General features: G+C 41.5%; 2 protein-coding genes across 2 annotated transcripts in view; one reads left to right on the forward strand and one right to left on the reverse strand.

The window, feature by feature from the left end:
• Positions 1-319: 319 nt before the first annotated feature.
• Positions 320-11600, reverse strand: nudt6 (nudix (nucleoside diphosphate linked moiety X)-type motif 6). The gene is made up of 5 exons (XM_071916203.2): positions 11354-11600; positions 9774-9977; positions 4591-4646; positions 1117-1171; positions 320-702 (listed from the first exon to the last, which is right to left on the reverse strand). The coding sequence occupies exons 1-5, from the start codon at positions 11598-11600 to the stop codon at positions 320-322; spliced, it is 945 nt and encodes a 314-aa protein (XP_071772304.2).
• An 873-nt stretch (positions 11601-12473) lies between these two features.
• Positions 12474-21940, forward strand: part of afg2a (AAA ATPase AFG2A) — a 116689-nt gene continuing 107222 nt past the window's right edge. The window contains exons 1-10 of the mRNA XM_078289188.1: positions 12474-12663; positions 13152-13276; positions 13522-13679; positions 14090-14148; positions 14615-15289; positions 16406-16535; positions 16761-16817; positions 17365-17488; positions 19697-19798; positions 21196-21349. Of these exons, the coding sequence (XP_078145314.1) occupies positions 12489-12663; positions 13152-13276; positions 13522-13679; positions 14090-14148; positions 14615-15289; positions 16406-16535; positions 16761-16817; positions 17365-17488; positions 19697-19798; positions 21196-21349 (1759 nt within the window). The 5' untranslated portion in view covers positions 12474-12488. The remainder of the gene's footprint in view (positions 12664-13151; positions 13277-13521; positions 13680-14089; positions 14149-14614; positions 15290-16405; positions 16536-16760; positions 16818-17364; positions 17489-19696; positions 19799-21195; positions 21350-21940) is intronic.

A 21940-nucleotide genomic window follows, 5' to 3' on the forward strand; every position in this document is an offset into this window, starting at 1 on the left:
TAAACAAACTAGATAAAAGTCTACAGTCAGGCAGTTTCACCAGAATGTGCCATCAGATTCAACACGTACCAGAATGGCTGTTCTTTAAAGCCACAATGTGAATGTGCTTTTAGTCCACAGTGTTCGTAAAACCTATTGCACCCCATTTCTTTAACAGTAACAGTTCTTGTCTGAATTACATCGCAAACAGAAGTCCAGTCATAAATACACTTCAAGTATGAGTAATATTAGCAACCATGTGTATAACACGGCTAGCCATGATATGCTAACCCGTCCAGCGTTGACGCGGTAGTCTACGCGCACTCTGTTTGAGGGCTAGCTAGGATTTTAGCGTCGGAGGAAGCTGCCTGTGGTACAGCTGGTAAAACATCCCCGAGTAGACGGCGGGAAGCTCCTCCATGGCGAGGTCGATTTTGTCGAAGCCCTGGTCCAGGCCGTGAAGCAGAAGCCTGGCTACGCGAGTGGTGATGGGCGTGGTTTCGTTGGTCTTGGCGAGCTCGGCGAGGTGCAGCCACTCGCAGCGCAGACACTCCTGAGTGCAGAAGTTGATGTCGAAGGTGAGCGGGCTGAGTCGGCAGATGACGTACATGTCCGACATGCCGAAGGCGCCGGGATGGTTGTGCTGCTGCCGGATGCTGAGGAGAGACCTGAACTCGGAACGAACGCCGGTTTCCTCGAAGACCTCACGAACCGCAGTGGCACCTGAGAAAGAGGTTAAATAAACAATGGATATGAAGGCATTCAAAAGATCCTGAGAAAAGGGTGTTTGTTTACGTCCCCTTGTCAGAATCACCTTGCAGACTGTTTTTGTTGTATTAAAAAAAAAAGGCAATATATATATATGTATTTTTTGGAAATGACAAACATTTGACGCTGCTTTTTTGGGTTGGGTCATGTATATAATATTAAAAGCTGCTTTGAAAATGTTAAAAAAGGTGAATTTTGGAGGAACAGAGTATAGTAGGTCTATATTTCTTTGCATATATCATGTGCCTTTGTTTTGTGCAGTTCACATGAATGTATACGTATCATCTTTAGGTAAGCATAATACTAAAATCAAAGGATTTAGCTAGATGTACTGTATTAGTTTGCTGCTCTGTTGAGCGTGACACTCACCAATATTTTCTCCTGGATCAGACAGGCCACCAGGGAACTTCCAAGCATTCTTTGTCTGAGATAGAAGAGCAGAGTTAAAATTTCACGTTAATGGATGGCACTGCTGTAAATGTATCACAGAGTAATGTCAGTGTGAACACTGCAAAAATGTCCATCTTATTTAGTCTTGTACTGAGTCTTAAACCTGCAATAAGCGATTTCAGACCATATAACCAATCCTAAAAATCCTAAAATCATTATAGGACATGTAACCTTCAGCGGGAGAAAGATCTGGCAAAGCGAGACCGGTAACTGGTGAGACTTCTCCGTAGGTATGGTTAGCTTAATTATTAGCCTTTGTGCACGGTATGTCCTTAGTAGGCCTCCGTAGTGCAGTAGCTTTGCTGTGCTTTATTTACAATGTGTACAATGTGTTGCGGTTTCTGTAGCCCTCTAGTGGTCAGAAAAATCGCTTATTGCAGCTTTAAAATCTGCCAATGGGGTGATATAATTTCACTTCTTTCCAATGCAGTGTAAATTCACTTGTTTCTTGCAAATTCTTCAAATAAGTGGCAATAGGATCTCTTAAAGTAAGGCAGTACCCTCTATATTTTTTTTTTTTTTTAAATATAACTTCAAACCTCATGTCTAACCCTAACCCAAATGAACAAATTTCTTGATGTTTGTTTTTATTTCTTGTAAGATTTTAACACTCAATACTAGATTAAATGATTTGTTCGTAAGGACATTTTTGCAATGTATCTGAAATCATAATTATGCAGGCAAAGCAAAGGGAGTTGTAAAGCTCTGATCTGAGCATCCTGTCAGACTGTTGGATGCATTTTATGTTTTATGTTTTTATGAGAAAGAGAAAGTTTGATGTGGTGAAGTGTGTGTGTTCCACAAAATGTTTCACCACTTTTCCTTGATATTTAATGACAGTTTGCTGCTGGTTAAATTATGAACAATTATAATTGTTGTATATATATTTTTGTAGTTAAAGAATTTTGTATTCAGCGCTTTTTTCTGATCATCTTAATTTGATTTTACTCATCTTTGCAAATCCTGTCTATGAGAGGAACACAAATGCACTAAGGCATTTATTTTCATATATTGTCTAAAAAAATGCTATATTTTTGGAGCTGTATGCGAATGTGCTGGTAGGAAGAAATAAACTAATTTTGTGTAGCTGTAATCGGTGTGGTTTCTCAAAACTAAAACGTCTCATCCCCACAGGAATTGTCGGAGGCGAATGCGAAAACAATAATCCCAAAGTCTTGCTGGAATGACGCCTACCATGAGCAAACTGTTCGCTCAAAATTTACTGAGAAATTATATGAACAGCCTATTCGGACGATGATTGAATTTAACATGGTTACCCATTACATCATTCAGCGTACAACTGATGACTCCCCTTCTTATAATGGATGAAATTGACCTCAGTTCACCGGGGATCTGTCTGTTGTCTTTTGTGCTGATGTCAAAATGATAATGTCCTGGTTTGTTTTCAGGAAGTTCGTAACCCTTTGTGAGCTCTGAGGTGGCTTAGCCTGCCAGACTCTCTACTGCCAGACTGTTATAAAGCCCATTTCCAGTAAACAGCTAGATGGGGAGGAGGAGGAGGAGGAGGAGGAGGAGAGAGAGGAAGAGATAAAACACTCCCCACACTTCTAGCCCACTAACTGTTTCCCTCTGTTTCTGGACAAAAGCCATCAAGATACATTATACGCTCTCAGGATTTCTGGCTTTCCAGGACGGGCTACATATTGCTGGCACTCTTCAACTGCAAAAGGTTCTCAAAATATGGTCTCATAATTATGCTCCAAATTTCACAATACCCCCCCTCTGTCCCCTTCTCAATCCATTGCTGCTGGCATTGCTGAGAGACTTCCTGGCAGAAGGAGAGGAAGGAAGGATTACAGCGAGGATGAGGGAAAGAGAGCTGCATTGTGTATCCGGCAAAGGTAATTTATTAGAAATATTGTACATCCTATTACAAATTTACTGCAACTCAAAAGTTCAAATGATTTAATTTCCACTTCGACCAGAAGGAATTACAACTTTGCTCCCCTTGATTTATGGTGGCCTGTAACTGATATAACAAATTAAGTCACATTGTCACAGTAGAGATGAGTAAGCTAGCTAATTAGAGCAGAGATCCTAGAGAAACATCTTGTTAAGAGCTAATATATCACCATGCTAAATACTGGAATAATAATACTGCTTTGTCATTTAATTGTTTGGCTTGAGAACGAGGCTTGTTCCCAAACAGTACGGGCCAGAAAGTGAGTTTTGAAAGCCAGAAATCTCAGCAGCTGGTGAAGTAATCGTTGAGTCACTGGTATTGATCAACAACCCTATCAACCCCCCCGCAGATTAAAATTATGGTCATTTTGTGCTATGAAGCAGAAAACTTTTACTTTTTGCCCCTTTAAGTTCAGAGGAGTTTTCCTTAAAAACATAATTGGCTTCCGTTTTGCGCCATCAACCATTTTGTAAGAGTGTTACTTTTTTTTTTTAAACGGTGGATATCTCATTTTGGCCGCTGGGAATGCAAACAAGGCTGAGTAGAAAAGTTTCAAAGAGGCCTGCTGTAAGTCAACCTCATAACAACTTCAGCACTACAGGAGGCCTCTGTAAGAGCCGACAGAGACACACACACACACACACACAAAGTGTGTACACAGAGTGTGTACAGCCCATATAAACACCGGCCTTAGTATGTTTGCTTGAGGTCAAGTAATGTCGTACGGAGCTCAGCGAAGTGTGAGGGGAGCTGTAGTAAAAGTCTGTGAGAAGAATTCAGCAGAGGCAGCAGACCCTCGGAAGAAAACTGACTAAATAAACAAAACTAACGACAGACATGTTTAGCAGCGGGGAGACAACTGGCGCTTCATTTGTTCATTCTTATTGACTATGGACTGATGGATGGATCGGCGTCCGAAATTAACTTTTTGGCTCACCGGCCAAGGGCTGGAAAACTAAAACACTTTTGCAGCGTGTTCATTTAAAACTTGCTCAATCATACAATGGATCGAGTTTGTAATTCATCATTAAGTGTAGCAGAATTCAAATGACAAGAGAGCATGGTGAAGCATAGTTACAAAGTTTGAGAACAGGCAAAGACCAAAGACTGTATAGCTGAATTACCGGCCTCTTATTGATTAATCTGCCAAAGACAATTTTTCCTGTCATTTGGTGCTTGGTAGGTACTGGGTGTTAATTTTGGACCTTGGGATGGATATATACATAACTTTTACTAATCTCTGGGGGGAAATCAGAGTGTCATTGACAGCACAATAAGATACAACACAGTAAAGAAAAAGATAACACAAAGAAATACAGAGGCATCAAAAACCATAACCCTGAGACGCTGATTAATTCACATATTGACATATTTCACAGTGATGTTTACAGGTTACAGTGATTACTCCATAATTAGGTAGTGGAGAGGTTGATAAAACAGTAAAATGAGCTTTTTTTTTTTTTAAATACCTTGTTTTTGTCTTGAACGACGAGAACCTTTCCGTTGGACTCGTCAACAACTGCACCTAGATGAGACAAACAATAAGTTTGACATAATAATCGTGTTGTAATTTCACAAATTACGCAATCACTAGCGTCTCCGGGCCAGTAGATCCGCCGGTCCACATTCTGCAGAGAATTAGAGGACAGGAATTTAAAAGAAAAAGAAGGGAGGAAAGGGAGACCTGTTGGCAGTGCAGCTCAGTGATAATTATTAGGTTGGACACAACATGAAACCTGCCCCATGTCGAGGAAAAAGGAGCCTGGAGCCGAGCCCCGGTCAGGCTTCAGAGGACAGGAGAGCTGCCTGGTCCAATATAAATTCTCAAACACACCTCTTCTGTTTAAACTTCATTAACTCCAGTAGACAAAAAAGTCAAATATTTAACCCTTCACTCCTTCCTATTGGTTACTGTGTGGTTTATAATTTTGATGATCTGGGAATTTAAGTTTATGCCTCTGCTGCAATTATTTTAAGTCGCTCTGCCAAATGCCTGAAATAAAAATGTAATAATATATGTCACTTGATTTATATCCAAAGCACCTTACAGTACCATGAGTGTATCACATTTTTAGCGGCCTCAGTGGGAGTGAAAGCCCTAACCTTGGCAGTGTTAGTGCCTTGGTCTAACCTTTGAGCTGGACAGCAAATATGGGCAAACTGCTTTTTGTTTTTGTTTTTTTTAAGGAGAGTGGGCAACCCATTCAGTTGTTCCTAAAAACAAGAATTTGAATGCATCAAATGCTCTTAAAACCTTCCATCAAGTGAACAAGGTGCTATCAAACCAAGTGCTTCAAGGTCTGAATATTTTGGGGGATAAATTAAATACGTTAACGACAAAATTCTTCGCTAGTTTGACCGGTCTAAACACAGTGAGAGTGACTCAGCTGTACTTGAGAAATGTTTGAACATCGCACGTCGTCTTCTGGGTTCACCATTTTTCTCTCCTGTTTGAGTTTTTTTTCAGCAGGTAGTGACTAAGAGAGCCAGCTATGTGCTGCTGCTGACAGCTCAGGGGGAGGAGGGGGAGGAAACGGGGGCACTTTCTTTTCCGGCGCTGCGTCTGACCGGGACGGGCCTCCCTTAAATGAATGTCACAGATGTGTAACGAGGGATGGGTCGTCTTAAAGGCCCGACTTGGACTTCCAAGTGGAAATTGATGTCATCCCCAATCCCTGTGCCATATGGCGCTTCACAGGAGGAGGCCGGGCGCTGCAGAGAGCCTATCATTATGCATTCAGCCTCCAGTCCAGGAAACAAAACGCTCAAAAGGAGCTGGATAAAAAAAAAAAAAGAAGCGGGATAGGAATTATGAGACAAAAAGCCACAAGTAATCAACACAGGGGAATTGTGGGTTATGTAGTGTAAAACCTGATCGCTGCAGCTTACAGCTGGCTTCTGGGCCACAAAAAAAAAATAAAAAAAATAGCTCTATCTCTCTTAGCTCATATTTCTCTTATTCCTTTTCCTAATACTTCTCAATTTTAGATGATGATTTTAGATTCACAGGAATATTTTGTTATATTGTCAGGTTACTATGGCTCTGATGCTGCAGTCTTGACTACTGGCTGCTTGTAATACTAAGCTGTAAAACTTGAGCTTATTCTACTGTTGCAATCATTGAAAGTCACTTTTTGGGTGAGAGTATCGGCTAAATGTCAAAAATGAAAATGAAACTTCATTTAGAATACTAACAGTTAGACCCGGGGTTTTCATGACCAGGACTGTGACTTTGTTACAGGTTAGGATGGAAACTCTGATCTGCCAAGATTTTGCCCCCTGGGTCCCGAAGTGAGAACATATTTGTTAGAGGAAGCCAAGAACACAACTGCTGATTTATTTTAACCATTCATTAGGTGGGGGGATGACAGTGGGTAAAGTGAAACCAGTCAGTAAAGACCCCCATGAGTGTGTTAAGTGATGGACCTAACCCTGAGATACTCCTTATCGCTCACAAAAACAATACTGATTTGTGCTCAAAACAGCAAAAACCAAAACATATCCTCTTCATTCTTCTTGTAAAAGCTCTGTGAAGGTTAGCTTACTCAACCTGCACTTCACTGGAGATGTGACATTTTGGTTGACATCACTTAGTGGGCTTGAGGTGCTGAACTATAAGGACCTGTTTTCAATATAACATGTATACAGTATAATAATAGCACTATTAAAACCTCTTCCACCCTACCGGTTCTGCCGGTGGGTCCATCATTACAAATGCATGTTGCATAGCCAAGCTTCGTTCAAACACACAGAACTTCATTTTAAATTCTAGTCAACATACCAAGGTTTCCAAAGATACCAAATATGTCAGGCTGAATTACAGTCATGTGTATAAAATAATGCACAAGACATCTAACATTTTTCCATTTGTTGTAATAGTGCAGCCATAAAAAAATGTTGCCTTGGGTTTGAATATTTCACTCAATATAAGCAGCTACAGCTTCAATGAAGCGTTGGAACAAGCAGATACAGAATATGTACAGTATGTGACATTGTCTTACAGTACGGAAGAAATATTTTTTCTAACTTTGAAGCTACTTAAGGGTAAATTTAAGGGGAAAGTCAGGGTGCGAGGGGTTAATTACTGCTGCCTATATTTCCTATATTTTAATCCGAGGGACTTGAACTGGGCTCCCATTCCCATTTCTTTGTGTCTTAAAACATTCTCATATTCTGGTTACTTGGGGTGAATGAAGTAACAGTCAAATTGAACTATACTTTTTTTTTTATCTTTTCAAATTAAACAGAAGCAATTTATTAAAGAAAACAAAGGAATATCAATTCAATTCAACAGAATGATAGAGGACGGCTGTATCTTGGCTGCCTGCTTTAAATGTTGACAGGATCTGAATGTTAGATTCATTAGTTTTTTTTAAGTGGGGAAAGAAACAATTCTGGCAACAAGAGGGGAGTTTCTGGACCCAATTTGGCCACATGGAAAGATGCTCTGGACATGTTCTGACATGCTTCAAGTGCATCCACTTTTTTGGAAGAGGTAAGAACCACAGTCTGCCCTCTGGCGGACAACTAGAAACTTAGCACATGGTATTTTGGCAAAGTTAGGAGTCAGCAGCTCATCTTTTCTTCCCCCTTTCCCCTCATTCGCCATACTGAGTGAGTGAGTTTCCATTTATGTAAAACAGGCCAAAGTTCACACAGACAGACTACCTCCGAACAGCTTAAAATGAAGGATTTAGTGGAGGGTAAACCAAGCTAAACTGAAATTTAGTTTACCACCTTTCCAGGCTGATATAAACCTTTATGACCTAAATTCATAGTGTAAAAACGTATTAAGTAGTAAATTATCTGAGGATATAGAAAAAAAAATCTTAATTTAATGCTTCTCTGAAAATATCATTGGTTTTGTTCATATTGGTGGTTATTTGCCTCATGATGATCACCGACTGGAGGTCATAGTTCACCCACCATTTTATTTTTCATGACATCACTGCTCATAAGGGATCGAAAAGTGATGACAGGAAGGGATTTTATCTTTACCAGCCACACCTCCACATCTCCCAAAGCCGCTGCCAAGTCTCCATCGGCTCCTGCGGCGTAATAGTTTCCGAACAACCGGGCCGCTGATTTACATTAAGAAACAGACGCCGCCTCTGTCTGTTCGCCTGAAGCCGATTTTCGTCATTACCGTGTAATGTAACTTTCCCTGCCATATCAGTGGCAATTTGGGTTGGTGAGTCCCACGAGCCTGTGGTCAGCTCCGTCAGTCAGGAGTAATGTTACACTGGGGTCAAGCCTGACCTCAGCTCTGCCAATCATAGACTCGTGTCTTTAAAATGTAAGGTAGGCTTGATAAAATGCCAGTAACCTAAAAAAAAACCAGAGTATGTTTTGTTAGCAAACATGTCAGATCTGTGATATCAGGTTACAGATATTTTGAGCTTACACACCTCTCTCTGACCATTTACAGGGATTGGACACTCTTCTCTGTTGCAGCCTCACTTTGTTATTGAACTGATAATATGGGTGTACTGTTACATAACTAGATGGCACTCAGCAGAGCACATACCTCCGGCAACTCTATGCAATTGTCAAAATATGCCAGTTCCATGTGTCGGATTTTCACCAAAAGATAATAATTTCTTCCATGCCCCCAACTTGTTTCACATTTTCATTTACTGGACCTGAAATGGAACATGAAATCTGCCTGTTCAAATTCTAGCCACTTTTAAGCATTTCAGCCGATTATCACAACACCACACGGCACTGCATCTGTTCGGTTTCCATTAGAGCTGCCCTTCTACCACTGGAACAAGTTTTTGGAAAAATTGTCAGGGCGGTTTATGTCTAAACTGGAAATGAGCTCTCCAGTGCCTCCATGTTGTTTGATCGGGCCAATAATGGAGGGTTTGCCTCTTCTTCTGTCTGCTGACAGGCACACAGCGTTTGATGGTGTTTGGTGAATCTGTTCGGAGGTTATATGCCTTTTTATCAGTAATTCTTTGCCCCATTACCAACATTTCCACAATGTTTCATGGAGTTGAGTATATCCATTCGGAAGTTACGAGCCTTTTTTATGAGAAGCCACGCCCCCCTGTGGCCAATCGGTGTGAAAAGTTAATCAGTTCTTCCTTGCCCCATGACCAAACTTTCCACAAAGTTTCATGCAAATCCGCTCATAACTTTTGGAGTTATCCTGCTGACAGACAGACAAACGGAACGGGCGGAAACATAACCCCGTCCAAAAATCTCACAGCTTTAATATTCATTTGAGGAAACTTGCAGACACTTTGAACAAATGTATAGCCAGACATTAGGGCTGCAACTAATGATTATTTTCATTGTCGATTAATCTGTCGATTATTTTCTCGATTAATCGATTAGTTGTTCGGTCTATAAAATGTCAGAAAATGGTGAAAAATGTCTATCAGTGTTTCCCAAAGCCCAAGATGACGTCCTCAAATGTCTTGTTTTGTCCACAACCCAAAGATATTCAGTTTACTGTCATAGAGGAGTAAAGAAACCAGAAAATATTCACATTTAAGAAGCTGGAATCAGAGAATTTTGACTTATTTTTCTTAAAAAAAATTACTCAAACCGATTAATCGATTATCAAAATAGTTGGCGATTAATTTAATAGTTGACAACTAATCGATTAATCGTTGCAGCTCTACCAGACATCGCTGGTTCCTACCTGCCACTCCGATCTGGTGAGTTGCAAACCCTGGCAGCCTGCTGTCCCCCTCTCCCAGCCAGAGGGCCAGGACGGCGCGGTCCTGCCTGGCGTGGTGGAAGGTGAAGCCGTGGACGGAGGCGGCGGCGGCGCAGCGGCTCAGGGAGATGGGGACGTGAAGCCACACCGCCACCTTCCCCTCCGCTTTCCACCGGGCCAACGAATCTGTGGAGCACGGCACACAAGACGGCTGATAAGTCAACAAGGCCGAGCTGTTTTTAAAGATTCATTTTTTCATGACATCTGAGCTTTATTTGATAATAAACAGCAGAGACAGACGGGAAATAAGACAGGACATATAAAGTGATATTTTAAATGACATTTCTGCTCTATTAGATAGCGGAGAGAGACAGGAAATATAGGAAAGATAAGAAAGAGGATGACATGCAACAGAGACAATCTGGTGGCAGCAGCCTAGAGGTTAGTGAAGCAGGCTTTTGACTGGAGGTTTGCTCGTTTGAATCCTGAACCGGCTGGAAAAATGTGGGCAGGGGCAGTGACAGTGACTAAAAACACTTAACAAATACCATTAGGGTGCCCTTAAGCAAGGCACTGAACGCCTTAAGCCTTTTAACAGTACAACAAACCTGTCTATGATCCCAGCACTCATACAACTGTGTATTCATATCACACTGAATGCACATTGAAGTTAATGTTTACACAATGTTTTTAGACCCCAAGTGCACAAAAATAATCTGCTTTTGTGTAGGCTATAGGTTCTTTAGTAAGGCTGCATGGCTTTCATAGCATCTTCTCTGCAGTCCAAAAGCTGTTCAGAGTGGATTTTCAATGAAAAATGACACTCAAACATACACCAATACATTCAAACATTCACCAATACACAGAATATAAGGTAAGTAACTTGTGTGCTTTTCAACTAGGGTGAACCACAGAGGGTTTTTTTTATTTTTATTCTTTCTTTATTTGGGAAAATCAAGATTTCACATTATTTTACTTACAATCCCTGTACAGATATGAGGATTATCACATAGTAATCACAGTTGTATTCTGCATGCTTCCTCCCCGTTTTTGTCCCATATAGAAACATCAGAATCAGAATCAGAAATACTTTATTAATCCCCGAGGGGAAATTGGGTAATAGAGATATAGAGACATAGAGATATAGATATATATATATAACATAGAGATATTCAGACATATTCAGATTCCCTCTCTACATCTTCCCCTTCCAATTCCTGTCATATGGACATTAGAGAGACCCTAATTTCACACCAGGGAAACCAACATGGGACTCCAAAGCCTCGAGATTGGGAAACCTTGCATTACACTCATGCATTCACGTACCTGCTACTCTTATGGTCCTATGAGTAAAAATGACTTTATGTGATGCGTTTTATGCACTCACGCACATTGCAGCCCACTGTCCTGGCTAATGATCAATAGTGTAGGTAGGTTAATGATTTATGAGTCGATGAGAAGACATGATGTGTGGTTAATATTTTAAAGATCTATCCTACTGCATCAACATCTATTTCTGTCCCAGCTCATCCCGGTCTCGTGCAGCAGACCTGTGCACAAACCTTGCAGTAAGTTGCTGAATGAACTTTCGCTGATGTCCGCCGGTAAACCGCTGTCAGCCAGGTTGACTGTCACCCCACCGAATCGGTCCACTTTCCCTGTCAAAGCGCTGCTTCCCTCGGCTCGGTGCAGTTGGGAACGACTTGCTGCACACGAAAACGCACGGACCGTTGTGTGTGCGGGACAGCACGTCTTGCCGCAAAGCCTGCTTCTCACCAAGGGTAAGAGTTTGACACCAAAGGCAGCCATATTACCACACTTCCCACTCCGTATGAACACCGGTTTGTAGGTAGAATATGGTCAATTTCCAACCGGCATCAATGTGCACTGGCGTTATGTAAAAGTCCTCCCTCGAAGTTGCATAAATACCGTAATGCTCTGGTAAAAATACTGACCGCCTTCTAGTCCCGCTACGTTCCGTTCTCTCTCGTACGAAGACTAACTCCATTCAAAAACCTGGCAACTTAATGTGTCCTTGCTTATCGACCAGCTGTACATACAAGTTAGAATACAATTTAAGACCTTTTAAGAATCACGAAGGTCTGATGGGGAATTCGGCATACGAGTTACCCAGCAAGTAGCCCTGTATTTAAATAAAATCTCAACTTTTACCATTGGTTTACACTGCTCGCTACTGCCCTCCACGGTGTATTTTGGTGGAAGCAGACTGTGGGAATACCAATTATAAAAGTTTAAATTGTATTAAAATACTCACTGTTTGGTGTGTTGGATATATGCCGAATCTAAGAACTGATTTTATTGATGTATAAAATGTCTTACACAATGTCCTACGAGGTGTGTAACTTTGCCAGTAAGGAGGGCAACTTAAAATTGCCCGATTTTTGAATGCAGTTTGGCGTGTCGTTTTCTCCATACAAGAGAACGGAACGTTGTCGGAGGTAGGTTGACTTCGAGCTCGTATAGGTTATATTTTCCATTCAAAATACACTTCTCATTTCGATTATCAGTCATATTTTGTTGTTGTTATTAGCATCAACATTTTTTTTAAATGTACTCAACAAAATACAATGTTTACGGTAATGGGGGCGGGGCTAAACTTTAACCAGGAAGTTTACTACACCGCTGCATGTTTACACATGTTTGCACTTTCACGTGCTGAAGACATTTACTATTAAAATGTCCTCAAAGAAAAATAAAAGCAAATCGAAAAGAGCCAACGAAGGAGACAGTTCACCCGGACTGAAGGATGGATCAAATGACTCATCCAGCCTCCAGACTTCGGGACAGGACGGGGGGAGCTGCAAAAGTCTCAACAGCAACTCATTTACTGTCATCGATTTCATTGAGAAAGGTAACACTTTGGCACATTAGCCGAACTCTTTTACAGACTTTGATATGTTACACAGCTATAGGGCAGGCTCAGCAAATTATCTGATCTGCAAATTGTCGTTACGTGACATGAAGGTGCAACATTTGGACCTTATTGCTTCTGCAACAGTCAGTGATGCTGAAGTGATGCTGGTGCAGAGGGATGTGACTCTGATGCCATTTCACATGTGGTACCCTGACAGCGCACATGAACGTGCATCCAGTAACTGATTAATGTTATTAATGTTATTGATTAATGTATAGCCCACAGTAGAGCACATTCTAGTCACATACAGGATGGGAGATTAACACTAGACACCAGTCAAAGGCTGGGGGAAAATTAGCCAACTCTAGCAGCCACTTGGTGAAAGTGGCTGCTAGAGTTGGCTAATTTTCTCCCACTCTGGTCACATCCATGGAAAAGTTATGACAATGTTTGCGTCAATTATATTTTGTGTGTCCTGTTTACAGCAGATGACAAGACACCCAAAAGTTGCAGATCATCTCTAGCCCAGCTGAGCCTCAACTCAATGAAGGCAGCTGGTGTTTGCATAGGGAGACCTGTCCTGCTGACGAGCTGCACAGGACAGCAAGAGGTATTACCACACCAGATGAAATGATTAGCCCATTCTATATTCTATTCTGTTCTATTCTATACAAATTCAGTGACACATAATTTGCCTGTTGTGTTTTTATTTTGAAGCTCCACTAACAATTATGTCGCATCACTTGCCCGGTACTGTGCTAAATATTAAATAAAATAATTTGGCAGCCTGTAACTAATTTGCAGCTCTGAAAACGTTTCCTAATAATGTATCATCTTTTCCCTCTCTGTTCCCAGGTGTGTTTGGGCTGGCCTGTCGCTTCTTTCCCCGGTGGGAAAGTCGGCCTTCAGAAATGCGGCCAGAACAACCTGAGAGTGAAGCCGGGGGACGGAGTGACGCTGCAGCCTCTAACCGGTCCGGTGCTTCAGGCTGAGGAGGTTTTTCTCTCTGCCAGGTAAAGCTGTCGACTAGGAAACGGGCACAAAAGCAGATGTACAGACTGACATATCCCTAACATAAAAATAACATAATTAATGACAGAATTTCAGATTGACTCTCAGTTGTTTAGAAATATTACTGTATCACCTGGGCACAGATTCTAAATCTCAATACATTTAATTACTGTAAGTATATAATCATTGTAATAATACCTGGAATGATAAAAAAAAATGATTTCAAAGCTTTTCATAGACCTTTAAAGTATCACAGACAGGTTCAGTGAGACTGTATTTTATATTTTTGGTAAAGGCTGCCATCTGCTGGCAAGACACTGGCAACTGCAGTTCCACTGTCTACCAATCACTCAAAGATGTTTTCCTAGATTTTGTCCTTTTTAAATCTCAATTTTATATTATTCTCATTTAGGCAAAAAGATGACACACTAGAAACAGAAGAGTTCAAGAACTTCTTTCTGCGGTCTTTGGGTAAGTCAGAGTCTTCCTCACACAGTTGCATGTTTATAGGAGCAGTTCATGATGTCAGTGGGAAACATTCAGCTTTTTTTTGGCCTCAAGTTGTTTTTTTGTCCTATTTATAATCATGTCTTAGCTGAATTACATTTGGAGTGATATGTGTACTCTTCTGTCCTATCTCTGTTCTCTCTGCTGTTCTCTTGCACTGAATGTGAGGTCCTGTTTTTCTCATAACATGTATGCCAATAAATACTTATGTCACTACAGGAGTTATCGATGTATCCCTGCACCTCAGTCACCAAGACAAATTCCTTTTCATTTATTCTACTTGGCGAGTAAAGATACTCTGATTCTGAATTAGTAGATATATCTTTAATTTCCTTGGGGTTCTACTACAGAACAGGCTGCCCTCAGTGACTTCTCTTTTGGTGGAATAACTCACGATGTTCTCCCTACTGGTTTCTCTCTCTTGTTCCAGTTGGGAATATCGTTCTACCGGGAACCGTCATCCCCCTGACGTACTTTGGCCGGTCCTGCAGTCTGCGTGTCGAGGCGGTGAGAGGAGAGGACGGTCTCACCCTGCAGAGACCCGCTCCTCCCCCGGGACTGGGCCCTGACGCGGAGGAGTCCTCCCTGACGAGCTCCGTGCTGGGCTCCACGTCGGCCGACCTGTCCCTGCAGCTGAGCCTGCTCACCGTGGACGACGACGCCAACGACGACGACGACGGGGTGCCGGGCACGCCAGGAGAGCCCGGTCCAGCCGCCAGCACCCCACGCCGCCCGGCCCTCCTCCTTTCTCCTTCTCCGCTCTCTGCTCCCCTCACTCCTGCCTACAACTCCCAGAATCCTCCCACGGATTTGGGGGACGATGCTGTCAGTGTGGAGAGCGTGTTCAGCCCGGAGCAGGCGAGGAAAATCCCCACAGCTCCCCCTGCTGGCGTGCTGAGTACTGACACCTTCTACTGCCTCTGCTGCTCCACTAAAGTCAGTTTCAGAGACAGGAAGCGAGGAGGGCAAGAGGAGCCGGAGGACGCCGAGGCCAGAAGGTCAAAGGTCACGTACAGTATGATTGGCGGGCTCAGCAGCCAGTTGGACGTCATCAGAGAGACCATCGAGCTTCCTCTGAAACACCCTGAGCTCTTCTCCAACTATGGTTTGTAGTACATGTAATATACCTGATCAAAAAGTTATATTGTTTTATTTTTTTGATGAAGATTGCGATATGCATTGCGATGCATGCACACTCAGCTTTTACCTACCCAATCTCTTATTGTACATAATTTCAGAAAAAATGGTCAGACAAAAAAATGAAAAAAGTTAAAGTTTAGGATTAGATTTGTTTTAATATGTTGACATGCAAATTTTAGTCCAGGGATCCTGCACAACACCAGAATGCCTTGTTTGGGAGTCCGTCTAGAGAAAAACATTCCATCTTCTTGGAAGTTGAATTGGTTAATATCGTGATTTCCGTAATTGATTGATTGATTTATTGAGCAGCCATGATGTCGTTCTGGTAGTAATAATAATAATAATCTTTATTTTTGTAGCACTTTTCAAAAACAGAGTTCACAAAGTTGCTTTACAGATGAAAGAACAGCAAAGGAATGAAATAACAAAACAACAGAGGAATAAGAGAACAAAAGGAAAGGAGAATAAAAACAAACAGGAAGAGATAAAACAATTTGGAGCATCAATAAATGAATGAATAAAAATTGGATATAAAATTTTAACAAATGAGTTTTAATAAGTTATTTACTAGTTACTAGTTAGTTCATTACTAGTACAATATGTTTTGTTTACAGTTGCATTTTATGTGTGATCATGGGGTCACATCCTTCGGAAACCGGCTGTGAGAAAAAAACAAACTTAACATTCTTTTAATTTATTTTTATCTAAATTAGCAATTTGTCTGACAGAGTGTGTACCACTAAGTAGGTCTAACAAGTGAATTTATCTTAGCGACATTAGTGTAGAAACAGTTAGGGACAACTCACATGCTATCAGCACATACTGACACAGTGAAAGGACAACAAGCCCCCACAATAGTGCAAATGCACAGTTTACGACAACCTAAGGGCATCAGGCTATACATATCACTTCACATATATACGTTTGACATTTAAACAGTCCCAGCTGTCTGCCAGACATGGTGCCAATCAGAAGGTTGATGCTATCATATGTATGTATAATAATTTAAGTTGTTCCAGGAAGCCAGGACTCGGTATGCCATGAAGTAAAAGACGTAAATGCAAAGCTGTTCTCTGTGCAGGGATCCCGCCCCCCAGAGGAGTTCTTCTGTATGGTCCCCCAGGCACAGGGAAGACTATGATTGGACGAGCCATAGCCAATGAGGTCGGAGCTCACATGACGGTGATCAACGGCCCTGAGATCATGAGCAAGTATGGTCATATTTGGAAACGAGTGATTTCAGCCCTTAAGCATAGTTTTGTTGGCCCAGTATGATATGTGGAGAGGACGTTCTGCTATATGGGCAACAGTATTGCTCATAACATTGCTCCCCCCCCTCCTCCCACTCTCCCATTTAATTCTGTGACTTTGGTTCATGTGCAGTCATTCCATGTTCAATCCATTTTAAAAGATCCGTTGTTTTATAATCTTTGCAGATTCTATGGTGAAACAGAAGCGAGGCTGAGGCAGATATTCACTGATGCATCTCAGAGGTAAACTTTGCAGTCAATGCATAAGCAGGATCATCACTCTTAATATGCCAGTCACCCATTTGTCCCATATATGCTATACATTATATGTTTTCTTTAGACATGTTGGCTTATGTCTTTTATTTCTCAATCATTAATCAATTATCAATTCATCATTTATTCATACAGGAGAAGTCTTGTTGAGATTTTCATTTCTTTTTCAAAAGGAGGCTGTTTAACGATATGAATGTCTTGTGTGTTTAAAAGGGACACACATTACACATGGAGCGATCGTACTAAAAGTACAGTGCACATACACAAATGAATAAAAGGAAAGATTTACAAGCACTTCAGTCGTCTCTGAACGTCTCTAATTGAATCCTTGAACATTTTTCATGGAGCACAACCAGTCTGTCTGTTTAATGAAGTGTTCAAAAACTATGTGCTGAGAATTTATCTACACATTACAATGACAGCTGTTGATTTGGGGATTTACAGTCTCATCAGTATTATTGGCCACACTGTCCAGTGTTATTGTATAACAGCCTCATATTTTCACTCGGTTTGACAGGCAGCCTGCGATAATCTTTATCGACGAGCTGGATGCTCTGTGTCCTAAACGAGAAGGAGCGCAGAACGAGGTGGAGAAGCGAGTCGTCGCCTCCCTCCTGACTCTCATGGATGGGATTGGTTCAGTAAGTATTCCTATGGAGGAAGTCCCGCCCCTCTCGACCCCCAACGCGTCATATCAGGAGTTGATTTTTAAGGTGTTTCTATAGCACTTTTCCTAACAAAATTAGAACTTGTTGTAAAATAAAAGGAACAAAAACTTAACAAACAGCTATAATAAAGGGAACATTTGCCCACTCAGGAGGGCAAAAATAGAACTAGACCATAACATTATTATCATAACAATGCAAATATGAAAGGTTAAAGTTATTACCTTTGCTATACCACATCTGTTATGGGAATTTGTGATTAGAAAATGGGAGAAACTTGCAATCGAACTCCATTTTAAGAACATCAAAGTTCAAGTCAAGTGTCACAAGCTACACTGTAAAAAAAATAGATCTTTGTTGGGATTCATGTGTCCAGAAAGTTATTTAAAAAAAAAATATATACAATTGTTTGTATTAGTTTACATAGGTGCCAGATGGGTGGAGTTTGCCACATAGGATAATACAAGAACTATTTGCAAATACTATTTGACGGAGGCCTGGTTCTTGCTGTCTAATAACTATTTGATCAACAAATGTATGAAATTGATGGCTATACTTCCTCTCCTTATTTCAACTACATCTTTTTCCAAGCTTATAACATATTCACAACCCAGTTACATCAGAAACAGCATTGCAAGGGATTCTTTCTTAGGTTGACTGACAACTGTTTGTTCGCCACACACATGTGACTTATGAATATGGCTTTCCACAACAGATTTTGGCTCCTTCAGAATATATTCTCATTGGAAATGCAGATTGAGTCATGTAGAAACCATCTCTTCATGCTGGACGCCCTTCAGACACTCGGTGCTTGTATCTCTGGGGTGTCGTCCGTCCGCCGAGCCCTCGGTCAGTGCCTGATGAGAAAAAGAGGACTCGCTGAACCCGGATTCCTCTCCCCCTCCTCCCCCCCCCCCCCCCCAGCGGGAGCCTGGGAAACAAATCACCGTGGGTCGCCATGACCTGCCAATTTGGCATAACTTTATCAGCAAAGCACATCTCCATCTCTCCAGGCAGAGAAGAGCCCTCAGTTGGATTGGTGATAATGCACAGGTACAGCAACTGCCTGCCTGTTCCTCTCTCCTGTCTGTTTTCCAGACCAGAGTATGATCCAAGGTCACCAGCTCTGATTGGTTGGCCTTTGTGGAATGTGGGGAAAGCACTTCCTGCTCCTCAGCATTCTTGCTTGCACTGTAATTTATTTGTGTTTCGCTTCTCCCTGCGGTATTGGAGATGGGTGGAAAAAGCATTATTTCTCGTCTTGCAGGCGGACCACCCCGAGAAACGCAGCGCTGACTAAAGCTGAGCACCAGACCCGGGTCGAATAATATTTTGCTATTAACCTCGTAACTCCGGTTTTGATGAATTTCATGTTTTCACTTCAAAAGATTACAAAACGACCAAAGATTACACGGTTCTCTGTAGGTTGAGAAAATTCTCCAACCTCTTGACCTTTGATAGAGTAAAAAATGCATGGTGCTCAAGTTAAAAACAAGGCTGTTTTTCTTCACCTGACAGCGGCGATTTGCAAATAATTCCTTGCATTTGTTCCACCCTGTGCAGAAAATTGTCAATGCTAATTTAACTCAAAGTGTAAAAATCAACACTGTGCCATTGTATCTATAAGTCCACACCCATCAGAGGTAATTTAATACTTTTGATAGTTTTGAACAGCCGCTCCAGAGTCATATCAGGTCTATGAGTGGACAAACAACTCTCCAATCAACACCGGTCAACTCCAAATAATTGTCACAAAAAAATAAACACTTATTAACACTGGAAAAGTTGCTGTGTGCTTGGAGTACCGTCAGGACAGTTCAAATATTGTTAGGTATGTTGTCAATCATGGAAAAGTAAACTAAATTCACTTGAAAAAAAACTTTGTAGCACTGATTGCACTCTACTATGGGGTAACTCCCACCATCTGGTAATCTAGGCAGGTTAAAACAAATGCTACAAATATTTTGGCTTGGTGGCACATGTAGAGAGACATATTGATGACTCGCATAGTAACCCAGTAGGTACTGACTTGTGGTTCAAGGACAACAGAACCTCACATATGCTGCAAGGGTGTAGTGCAAGACACATGGGTTATTCATATCACTCTGTATGCAGCATAACAACACAATACTACACCAAACCAGAGATAAATGGACGGCACTGATCTTTACTCTGTCCTTCCAGGAGGGTCACGCAGGTCAGGTGCTGGTCCTGGGAGCCACAAACCGGCCCCATGCCCTGGACCCCGCCCTGCGCCGGCCTGGACGCTTCGACAAGGAGCTGGAGGTGGGTACTACCAGCTGTTTTAGTGGATGTTGGTAGTAAGGTGACCCTAATGCTTAGAGAGACCGCCCCGTAACAGAAAGGTTACAGGTTTGATCCCTGCAACAGCCAATATGTGTCCATCAGCAGCCGTTATGTCCTGTCAAAGTGTCCTTGAGCAAGACTCTAAACCCCTTCAAAAAGTTTACGCCTAATGCTTAAAATGTAAATGTGAAAGGATGTTTGATGTTTGTCTGTTTGATCACTGGTAACCATGCTGGTTTGAGCCGGGGTCACACTGACAAGGATTTTGCTCTATTGATGAAAGAAAACTGAGGTTTGATTCCCTCTTTGTCACACAAACTCATCTCAGAGAGAATTATATATCAATATCAAATCAGAGCTTGATCTTATCTTATATGCCACTCACATTAATCCCTCGTCTGTCATGAATATTTCATTTTGATGGAACCTGAGATGAAACAAACGGTCACCTTGTCTGAGAATTATAGTGTGGGGTGAGATGATAATCATGTTATTCTCAACTCTATTTTCTACCAATTATTCCAAAGAGTTAAGTGCAGTTACTAGCTGTCATACATATAAACAAAGATGGGAATAACGATTCTGAGATCCTGATTGACCGCATTTACATTGTAGCCATTTTTGCTATCCAGAGCAACATCCAATGAGTGCAACAATAGGATACGCTTAAAGTTTTAGAAGGCCAAAACTTCATGCAAACTATAGTAAGGAGTGCAAAGGTCAAAACCACAGCGCCCAAACAAACTATCCCTGCACTCTCAAAGTTCAGTGTTCACTGGGGGTTCTTTTAAGATCCAGAGGGACCCAACAGGTTCCTCACTACAGGATTCATGAGCTCTTTAAGAAAGGATTCCTCAAGGACCCTTAAAGGCTTCTCCCAGTCTGTAGAACCCCTACAGGTTCTTTGAAGGCCTTTTACTTTTTAGATCGCAGAATGATCATGCATGATAGAGATTGAGATAAAAAATGTTCTATCTGTTCTGTTGAATTCGGTACTAGGGCTGAACGATTTTGAAAAAATATCTAATTGCGATTATTTTGACTGATATTGCGATTGCGATATGATTTGCGATATTAGAGGGAATGATAATTTTTACATCATTATTCTCATTTTCATTGAAAAACGTATTAAAATGATTATGGTGTGATTTTTGCGGGGATCTGTACCAAACAAAGATGTTTTCTTAAGTCTGTAGAATATGATGTGTAGGCCAGGACATCTCTGCAGCACGACAATATTTCATTTAAAATGGTATTTTGACACACATTTCGCCTTTAACAAATATTGTGCCTCCTGCGATTTGAAAATTGCAGTAGGCCATATTGCGATTTCGATAAAATTTCGATTAATTGTTCAGCCCTATTCGGTACCGCAGGTGGGAGTGCCCGATGCGGCAGAGCGGGCAGACATCCTGCAGAAGCAGCTGAGCTCGGTACCGTGCAGCGCCACCACCGAGGAACTGACCCAGCTGGCGGACGCCGCCCATGGATACGTAGGAGCAGACCTCGCTGCTGTTTGCAAAGAGGCAGGCAAGTGCACATGGAACAGTTCTGGAATTTGAAAATTATGTTTTCAAGGCCTGGGAAGCCCAATAGCATTCAAAAACCTTTGGGCTGTCTCCTGGTGGCTCTGTTGGTTAAGGTGTGTACCATGTGCCCATGATTCTGGTTCTTACTGGTCTCTCTGTGTAGACTTCCAAAGAAATCTTGGGATTACTAAAAATTGTTCAGAATTATTTTGTTCAGTCACTGAAGTCTTAAACGTCAAATTTGGCTGCTATAGCTCATGCAAAAGTCATGGAATTTGATTAGTAAGAATATGTAGAAACCTTGAGGAGGGACTAAACACTAACTGAAAGCTTTTGCAAGCAATTGCAATGTTTTGTGTCAGGCAATAATGAAAAACCAACAAGAAGGTCCACAGCTACTCAAAACAATTGCGAAACATCTTTGTCGCACTTTGCAGTGATCTCATACAGAGAGAAAATGGATTACAGGGTGGAAGTCGAGAACTAACTGGATTTTATTTGCGGTTCTGAGAAGCAACGTGATTCGAAAAACCAAAGCAAAGTCACACATGGCAGCTGCCCCCTTAATGGTTACCGTGTTTTAGTAGTTCGC

Source organism: Centroberyx gerrardi, chromosome 16 (assembly GCF_048128805.1).
Source record: "Centroberyx gerrardi isolate f3 chromosome 16, fCenGer3.hap1.cur.20231027, whole genome shotgun sequence".
Lineage (NCBI taxonomy): Eukaryota > Metazoa > Chordata > Actinopteri > Beryciformes > Berycidae > Centroberyx > Centroberyx gerrardi.